Below are 10,718 nucleotides of genomic sequence, written 5' to 3'. Positions count from 1 at the left end.
CTTCAAACCCCCAAACAGAAGGGGGCACATCCCCCTTCTGGCAACCCCCTGATGTATTATTTGGATGGGGGACGGCGCCGAAAAAATGGTCACTTTTTTTAACAACATTTCTCAAACGAAAAACAGTGTTTGGGGTCCTAAATAGGACATTTTTTCATTGTTTGAGGCCTCAAAAAAGGGGGGGGGGGGGCAAAAAGCCGTCGAAACACGCTTATATAAGGGAAAAGGTTAACAAAAAATGATGAAAAACCTTGGAATCACCCAAAATCTAGTTTTTCCATGTTAACATGTGGTCTTTTACCTAATTTTGGTGAAAAATTGTTGTTTTGTAACATTTATAATTTTTTTAGTTAACAAAAAATGATGAAAAACCTTGGAATCACCCAAAATCTAGTTTTTCCATGTTAACATGTGGTCTTTTACCTAATTTTGGTGAAAAATTGTTGTTTTGTAACATTTATAATTTTTTTAGTTAACAAAAAATGATGAAAAACCTTGGAATCACCCAAAATCTAGTTTTTCCATGTTAACATGTGGTCTTTTACCTAATTTTGGTGAAAAATTGTTGTTTTGTAACATTTATAATTTTTTTAGTTAACCCTTTCCCCCATGAGCATATTGTGAAAAATGGCCATTTTCACTGAAAAGCCTCCTCTTACAAGTTCAAACTGCTATGAAACTATGAAAAATGCTTCAATACTAATCAAACTTGGCACAAATGTTGACTGGACCATTGCCTTTGTAACGACATGCTCAGTCTTAAATTTCCTTTTACCATGGCAACGAGGGGACATCTCAAAATTGCCCAAAATCACTATTTTGCCTCGACTTTTTCCATCAAAATTTATTTCAAAGTGCTGCAACTTCTCAAGGGATTGAGATAGAGTCAAAGGCTTTTCAGCGTTGGTTACACGTTACCTTATGATCGACTTGGGGTCATTTCAAGCCTCTCACAAGTCCAAAATTTTCTTGGCGATGAGGGGGACTCCGCCCCCCTTCAAACCACCCAAACAGAAGGGAGCACATCCCCCTTCTGGCAACCCCCTGATGTATTATTTGGATGGGGACGGCGCCGAAAAAATGGTCACTTTTTTTAACAACATTTCTCAAACGAAAAACAGTGTTTGGGGTCTAAATAGGACATTTTTTCATTGTTTGAGGCCTCAAAAAAGGGGGGGGGGCAAAAAGCCGTCGAAACACGCTTATATAAGGGAAAAGGTTAACAAAAAATGATGAAAACCTTGGAATCACCCAAAATCTAGTTTTTCCATGTTAACATGTGGTCTTTTACCTAATTTTGGTGAAAAATTGTTGTTTTGTAACATTTATAATTTTTTAGTTAACCCTTTCCCCCATGAGCATATTGTGAAAAATGGCCATTTTCACTGAAAAGCCTCCTCTTACAAGTTCAAACTGCTATGAAACTATGAAAAATGCTTCAATACTAATCAAACTTGGCACAGATGTTGACTGGACCATTGCCTTTGTAACGACATGCTCAGTCTTAAATTTCCTGTTACCATGGCAACGAGGGGACATCTCAAAATTGCCAAAAATCACTATTTTGCCTCGATTTTTTCGATCAAAAATTTATTTCAAAGTGCTGCAACTTCTCAAGGGATTGAGATAGAGTCAAAGGCTTTTCAGCGTTGGTTACACGTTACCTTATGATCAACCTGGGGTCATTTCAAGCCTCTCACAAGTCCAAAATTTTCTTGGCGATGAGGGGGACTCCGCCCCCCTTCAAACCCCCCAAACAGAAGGGGGCACATCCCCCTTCTGGCAACCCCCTGATGTATTATTTGGATGGGGGACGGCGCCGAAAAAATGGTCACTTTTTTTAACAACATTTCTCAAACGAAAAACAGTGTTTGGGGTCTAAATAGGACATTTTTTCATTGTTTGAGGCCTCAAAAAAGGGGGGGGGGGGCAAAAAGCCGTCGAAACACGCTTATATAAGGGAAAAGGTTAAGTAGTAGTCCGTACGGACAGTACTAAAAATATCAACTATTTAAGTAGTCACATTAAGCGCGGAGCTTCAGAATAATGTAAAATTCTCGCTGGGGGTATAGAGGGGATTGTGGGGTATCGATCCCCCGAGGGTTAAAAATAACGTTTTAAAAGCCCATTATGCTTTTATTTGTTTTTCTTGAAAGCTTTTTTATTTTGATGTTCTTCTATATTATCCAAAAAAATACACATTGACCAATTACCTGAACCATCTTTTTCATCTGTTGCTTTTTGGCAATGATGAGTACAGTAATAGTGAATTAGTATTTTATGTGGAAGTCAATTACTACAGTGTTTTGACTTCTTTTATGACAAATAATTTCACATTTGTCGCTACTTTATTCAGGTACCAAGCATCTTACATTTCTCTGATACCATTATTTTAACATTAAACAATTCATGTTTGCTCTTTCTAAAGAAGTATGTAAGATTCCCCGTAAAAAAGCCTCTGGCGGAGCTTACAAAAACCCTTAAGTTTGTTGAAAAGCTTAATAATGTATTTGTAAAAATCACTTTATATATATTCCAATCGAAAAACTTGATGTTTCACCAGAACATTGCTATAAAGTATATTTATAGTTCTTTGGATAAAAATATTAACTGCATTTTATTTCATTCCCAACATATTTAAAATGGGGTTCAATATGGCATTTAAAGTTATCAAGTAAATGACCGACAGAATAGGGTATTGTTCGCAGCATCTTTTAATTCTAGGAATACACAATTTCTGTACTAGAGTATTTTGAACGGTGGCATAAAAGTGACATTTATATTTTTTGATACTTTTTTTGTTTTTCGTACATTTTTGTATGCTTGTCGTACATATGATTGTTTTGAATACATACTTTTTATAGTTTTGCATATATATTCTTTTTTAGTTTGCATACATATTTTGTTTTAGTCGTGCATACATATTCTTTTTAGTTTGCATACATATTTTATTTTAGTTTTTTTTGTACATAATTATTTTTGTTTTGTTTTTTCGTACATATTTTTAGATGACGCCACTTGCAAAGTAGCGGTTTGGATAATTACACAATGTGTAAAACACCATTTTTAAACACTTCGCCATCTGTAAATTACTGTACCCCATTTTGCAAATGCCATTTGCAAATACCAACATTTTCATTTTTGGAGGTATCAATAAAATAACAAAAAAAAAGGTTCTGCATATGGTCTCGATGTGGTTAACATTTGTCACATGGTGCCTTAAAACCCAAGGCATATTGAAACCCAAGTCTTTATCTTTTGACCTGTAGGTGTGATCCCGACCTTGAACCGGCACACCTGGCATATGAGTTCTGCACATTATCTTGATGTGCTTATGAATTGACCTAAGTTTCATAATTCTCAATTCTCAGGGGATGGGGTTGAGTGGTGGTTATTCATGGAATAATAACTGACCACCAATCAACAGCCTTTTCCAAATAGACACTAATATAATAATATATATTATATAATAATAAAAAACAATAATTATATAATAAAAAAAAACAATATATAAAAAATGGGCCGAAAAGGGTCTGCCGAAACCAGACTTGCTCGGCCGAAAACGACTGGGCCGATTCCAAAAATGGGCCGAAATGTGACCAAACCACTGTGCTAGTTTTAAACTCAACTATGAGCTGTTATGAGATTCGAAGGCTGTTTTAATTGGCTAAAATATGTATGAAAAACAAAAATAAAATATGAATGCAAAACTAAAATAATATGTATGCAAAACTGAAATAATATGTATGCAAAACTAAAATAAAATAAGTATACAAAACTAAAAACAAAAAAATGCAAATGTCACTTTTATGCCACCGTAATTTTGTTATATGAACACAATTATTAGAAATTTTAAGTGGTAATATTAATGAAACTTTTATCACTTAAGCATCATAAAGAATTGACCGCCATCTTGAACTCCACCTCGAATATTCCAATGTCGCAGATATAACGTAAGTCAGTACTCAGTATTTAAGCAGAGCTCAGATGACACCTTTAGACCTCTTGAACCCAAAGTGCGTTGATATGTAGCATATTAACGCACTTTGGGGTCAATTTCTCGATTTTGACCCCAAAGTGCGTTGGACCCCAAAGTGCGGTGCGAAGTTTAACGCACTTTGGGGTCGGACCCCAAAGTGCGTTTGACCCCAAAGTGCGGTGTTACAGTGCTTTCACACTAGCATATAGTCAGTGAGAAGTTTTGTTTAAAAGTAATTAAAAAATGATTGATCAATTTTAAAAATTAAGTACCAACATATATATTTAAAATAAAGAATAATAAATTATAAAAATAAATTTCAAAAAATAAGTGATGAATAATAAGTTATAAATAAAGGTTAATGCCACATATGACTTATAATTATGTCTAAAATTTGTTGTATACTATTTGTGTGTCACTTTCTCATGTTAAACACAGTTAATCATTCTTACTTTTTATCTTGAACTTGCCTCATCTTTTATACTTTTGATTTCAGGGAAACACCACACCACACCAGGATACAAAACAAAAAGTGGACGTGGGAAAGGTCGACGATCAAAATTCAAAGTTCAGTTAGGATGGCAGCATTACAGAAACAATTCATATAGAGAAGTTACAAATGCAAAGGGTGGTGGAACCCGAACAGTTTCTTCAGATAATATGTCAATTTGTTTGATAGATCCACTTGGAGAATGTTCGTGAAGTTGGCCAGATAGCCGGAACAGCCGGAGATGCGGGAACAGATTTTCGTCTCGTCCGGCTGTTCTGGCTACTCCGGCTAGCCAGAATAACCAAAATTAAGTCTATTTAAGATGAACAAAAATCCGAAAACAGATTTATGAATATTTGTGTCGTGTAAAGTGTGATGGTTTGTCCGCGAGTATAGGTGTGTCCGTTTGGTATATTCTGGTATTTTGCCGACGATGAGCCAAATATCGTACTATATATGGTCATTTCAGTTCATATCTCGCCAAATCCATATTTAGAAATTATATTAGCACTCAGTTAGCCATTTTCGTACTATAGATATACTTTGTAAATAATGACCTTTACGTTTATTTTATTGTGCATTGAGCTTTTCTACTGCTCCATACATGTGCAATGAAAATATCTTGAAAAGTGACTGTTTCGCACCTCTTTTTTTTTACTATTCAGACCCGTAAACTTTTTAAATTTAAGAGTAAATTTCCAAATTAAAACATGCCTCAATATATCACACGTTCTTTCTCAAAATATAGAAGGGAACATCAAAATTTTCCCAATTACTTGTATCTTTAAGACAAGAGAAAAAAATCTTACCAGAGAAATCAGCTGAATGACCATTTATAGTACGATATTCCGCTCAACGTCGGCAAAATACCAGAATATTCCAGAAAGAAACACCTATACCAGCAAACACATGGTCAGACTCCCAAACCCTCCCACCATAATGGGGTTCTGCGTAATTGAATCTGTGCCTTACAGGGCCAGCTGGATATGACGAGATATGAGCTGAAATGTCAATTTATAGTATGATATTCGGGTCAAGGTCGGCAAAATACCAGAGTATTCCCGACGGACACACCTATATAAAAGTGGACACACGGTCAGACCCCGTAACAATCCCACCATATTTTATTCTGCATAATTGAGACTTAGTTTCACAGGGGCCAGTCGGTATTGGCGAGATATGAGCTGAAAATGACCATTTATTGTACGAAATTTGGCTTAACGTCGGCAAAAAATACCAGAGTATTTCCGAACGATACACCTATACCATCGGACACGTAGTCAGACCCTCTAACCATCCCACTAAAAGGGGTTCTGTGTAATTGAGGTTGGGCTTCACAAGGGCCAGCCGGAAATGGTGATATATGAGCTGAAATGTCAATTTATAGTACGATATTCGGCTCAACGTCGACAAAATACCAGGGTATATATTCCCGACGGTCACACCTATACCAGCGGACACACGGTCAGATCCCATAACTATCCCACCATATGGAGTTCAGCGTCATTGAGGCTTGGCTGAACAGGGGCCAGTCGGACGTGGCGAAAATGAGCTTAAATGAACAATTGAAGTACGATATTCGGCTCAACGTCGGCAAATAACAGAGTATTCCCGACAGACACACCTATACCAGCGGACACACGGTCAGACCCCCCTAGCCATCTCATTATCATCCAATGATATGGGGTTCTGCGTTATTGAGGCTGGACCTCAGGTGGTTCGGCCGAAATCGGCGAGATATGAGCTGAAATAACCATGTATAGTACTATATTCTGCTCAACGTCGGCAAAATACCAGAGTATTCCCAACGGACACACCTACACCAGCGGACACACGGACACACAATGCACGACGCACATATTCTTTAATCTGCTGTCGGATTTTTTTTTCATCTTAAGTAGCCTTTATTTCGGTTATTCTGGCTAGCCGGAATAGCCGGAGATAGTGGTGATAAGTAATTTGATACTACATTATGGAATTATCCAATGATCTTTTGCACAGGTTTTACCGTATCATCTCTGGCCAGCCAAATGTTCTTATGCAGAATATCTGAAAGCACAAGGAATGTTCTCATTCCAGTGTCATTTATATGTTAGAACAAAGTCTTTTGAGCCCAACTGTAAACAGTCTTTATTGTGTGGGGAGAAAACAGAATCATAATATGTGAAGAATTCATTTTTGAATTTAGACAGAAGTGTTGAAGCTACTTGTGTTGTGTATGAAAAGATAAATGCATCAGTGTATTATTTCCCATGATCGCTTAAGCAATACGTTTATTGTGGCAGCAGCTGTATGTCCATCCCGTCCCGTTATATTCAGTTGTGTTGCTCCAAAAATACTTTTGTTAGAGTTTATGAACTTCACAGGAATGTTGATCAGCATTTAAAGTTGTGCATGTTGGGTTTCGTTTGTGGGTTAATTCAATACTCTAAGAATTATTGCCCTTACATTTAATCATAAATATTTGAAATATTCACATGTCATGTGTGTGGGGTGCATCTTTGTCCTTTGGATACATTTCTCGTTGGAAGTTTGTTTGTGTTTATCAGTATCTTTGATTTTAACATTGAAAGATTTGTTGTAAGTTCATTACTTAATTTATTGAAGCCGTTGAATAAAATTATATTATGCTCGCCAGAGGCTTGTTTATTACAATTTTATACGTTAACTCGTTCAATAAATCCAGTATTAAACTTACACTCATTCAATTTAATCTATATACTGATACTTAGTACAACTAAAGTGACAGCAGAATTGCTAGAATTGAAGTACACGTTTTCATTTTATAATATTGCATAGCACTGGTTAACTAGGAGGACAAACAATTTATAAGGCAATAGCGAAAATTCGTCTTGTTTAATATTAATATAAACAGTTGTTGGCAAACGATGTTTTATCAATATATGTATGCTTCCGACATTTCAATGAAAATAAAATATTCAACCTTTAGTAAATTGATATTGCGCGTATTTTCATAGTCATTGGTCTATTATATTATTCTATTATATTATCGTTGCTCAAACATTATTTGTGTTATCATTGTGTTTTCGGCTGCCATGTTGATTCATTCAAACAGAATCCAGTGGCTGGTGAATATAAAGTAACATTCAGACATTTAAAATTGTGAAAATAAAAATAGTTTCGGATATATTTAGAATGGGCAGAAAAAAGTTGCTTTGGAAAAGAAGTTGTATGTTTAAAGCAACTCTTTTACTCGGATGTTTCATAGTTACTGTATATGTAATAGCCATACAATTTGGTGGCAAATTACATTTTCTTCGAAAAAGCCTTTTCGTTTATAGTGCACCCGGAAAACAAAAAGTTAATTTGAAGGTAAATGTGGACACTCGGCTAAATAATGATAATAACAGAATGGATGCACGCGCACTGGAAGATACAATACGTCAAAAGTCTTCTCAGCCTAACCATGAGAGTGATTGCCATAACAACTGGACTATACTGCTCACAGTTAACAACGCTTATTTTGACTTTTTTCAGAACTGGCATTTGGCTTACAGCAAATTGAATATTAATTACCCAATAATCATCGTAGCAGAAGACGTTTTAGTTTATGAAAAATTAAAGCCATTTCAGTCTGAATCGGTGACAATAGAAAAAAGTGGGCATGAGGATGTTAAAAAATCTGCAGCGTACGGGAGTAAAGAATTTAGCAAATTAGTTTCTCAAAGACCAACGCATATTTTGAGGCATCTGACAAAAGGAGTAAATATTCTTTACTCGGATATAGACATGGTTTGGCTTAAGAATCCATTCCCATATTTCAAAGGTGATTTTGATATGTGGATTGAACTTGACAGCATTAACAATTATTGCACAGGTCTTATGGCAATTAAAAGCAACAAAAATTGTTTGAGACTTATTAAGACCTGGCAAAATTCTCTGCAGCTCAAGCAAGAAATAGATCAAACAGCATTTAATAAAGTAGTAAATAAAGCTCCTATAAATATTTCAATTTTAGACAACCGTATATTCCCGACTGGTCAACAATATTTTGGCACGTTAACGGACAAACAGCGAGCATTAGCAATAGTCGTTCATAACAACTGGATAGTAGGGCAGACAGCAAAGCTGGAGCGTTTCAAAAAATATAAACTTTGGTTTGTTCCTGTTTAACGAATGCGACTGGAATTTACCATTTATTAACTATGTATAGTACTGTCGAAACTGATTTGTTATTTGTTTTATCATTATTGTATTATGATGTTTATGACTTACAAAGGTATGGGATAAGTGTCAATATCTTTCTTTACTACTAAGATTATGGTTAGAGATTGTTCCATCTAAAATAGGGGGAAATCTTTTCGGACAAATGAAACTTTTAATTTTGATTTCAAGACAATTTTTTGTTTTAGCATCCATTAACATGATTTCTGTTGTCCTCAAAGAATGTTGGTTTGTTTGTTGTTGTTGTTTTTTATCATTATTTATTTGTTGTTGTTGTTGTTGTTGTTGTTGTTGTTCGTAGGGGGTTTTCGTTGATTTTCCTTTTTTGGGGCTAAGGGAAGTTTATGTGGGAGAGGGCTAAGTGTTTTTGGGGTTATTTTGGACGCGATATCGCAATCTTGTGCTGTCGATTCCAATTGCTTAGTCCCAACAATATCCATGCTTAGGTGTAACGATATAGTTCAATGCCATTAACTTAGTAAAGTAGAACAAATCCTTTTAAAGATATCGATTGAATGCTGTTTCATAAAAATACAAAAAACAAATACAGTATGTGAACCTTTTATGGGGAAATACTACAATTTTATGTTATATTTGTTTCAAAATGTTCTCATTCTCAATATTTATCTAGAATATTTTTTCCAACAGAAGTTCATTCTCCTGGTCAGTATGTAATCTATGTAGTCCATCCGCCCTTGACCGCCTCCGTGAACGAGGGGTTAGAGTCGATGAATTCTAATCCAGTTACCTCTCTGGCGTGGGTTCGATCCCCAAGAGATGCTTTGGTAGTTTAGCTCGGAGGAAGGTAGTCTAGAATTGGTGTAACTCTCCAGGAACGATGGCTAGGAAACTTCCTATATGACTGAAGTACTGTTGGGAAAATGCGTAAAATGAAATAAACAAACAAACAAGATCCGCCCTTGAGGGCAAAAAAAGCAGCTTTTACTATTATTAATATGCCACTTTGACAGGCAGGTGGAATAAGCATCCTGTGTACACATTACATTTCTAACATACATGTATATTACATGGAAGGATCGGTAACTAGAGGGTTAAGTGGCTGTTGTATTAGTCTTAATTACATAAATGAAAATAATGGAATGTCAATAAAAAATCAATTTACAGTCAATACTAACGGAAGTTACAACTTACATAGGGTCATCTCTGTGGATTCGAATTTCAACAAGAATTTACATTCTTTCATCAAGATAGCTTACTTAACATATTTCAAGGCTATGTAATATATTGTAACGTCTTTGGCATTACTTAAGTGCCTGCTCATGCTTGAAATAACGTACATTTGGGCAACGGAGGTCTCCCTCTAACATTTATGCTAAAAATTCCAAAGATAACCTTAACCGTGTCGGTATGACTTAAAGCTCAACAAAATAGATAATTGATATATTGATAAGTTTTAATCATGTCTTTCAAATTTTACCCAACAGATGCTAAATAATCTACACAGGTCAAAAGGTATACAACTAAATTTAGTGAATATAACTAGTCCACTTAACACTGACATACTCAAAGGCGAGCTATTTGAACCAGTATTGTCAACTGAAAGTTGTCCAAATGATTCTTGTTGACCATCTACCAAGATTATATAAAAAGTTCGTAGTAAAATGTTGCAGTCATGGGTTTGAGTTTTCAATCTCTATAGCTCACTTAACGTATTCATTAAGGTGATACATATTAGCTTCCGTTGATTTAATATTTATTTTTCTTAACTTATATACATAGCATACAAATGGATGTCGCGATTGCTGATGGCTGAAATATCTGTTTAGTCATAAAATGTGTAAGTTCAAGTACATACATATCACCTTACTGGGTCGGGTTACTTTCCCTTGTATGTTAAGAGATATTGTACATTTTATTGAGCGATACAGGGCCATCATGGTTCTCTTGTTACAATACAGGACTTGATTCAATACAGTATGATGTCGGTAAAGCTCTTTAATGTTGGACATAAACTTATTCATATCTGCTGTTGAAGGCAATTTATACTTAGTGCTGATACATCGGACACAGTGTTTATTTTTTCTTGAACCGGTAAAGCACCCA

At 35.5% G+C, this 10,718-nt stretch overlaps 1 protein-coding gene across 1 annotated transcript; it reads left to right on the top strand.

Moving 5' to 3' along the window:
* Positions 1 to 7,841: 7,841 nt before the first annotated feature.
* On the top strand, positions 7,842 to 8,603 carry LOC132748327 (uncharacterized). The gene has a single exon (XM_060737908.1). The coding sequence runs from the start codon at positions 7,842 to 7,844 to the stop codon at positions 8,601 to 8,603; it is 762 nt and encodes a 253-aa protein (XP_060593891.1).
* The last annotated feature ends 2,115 nt before the right edge of the window (positions 8,604 to 10,718 follow it).

This window comes from Ruditapes philippinarum, unplaced genomic scaffold (assembly GCF_026571515.1).
Source record: "Ruditapes philippinarum isolate M1 unplaced genomic scaffold, ASM2657151v2 ctg969_1_1_1_1, whole genome shotgun sequence".
In the NCBI taxonomy this organism is placed as follows: domain Eukaryota; kingdom Metazoa; phylum Mollusca; class Bivalvia; order Venerida; family Veneridae; genus Ruditapes; species Ruditapes philippinarum.
This window is presented reverse-complemented; position numbering and strand designations above follow the sequence as displayed.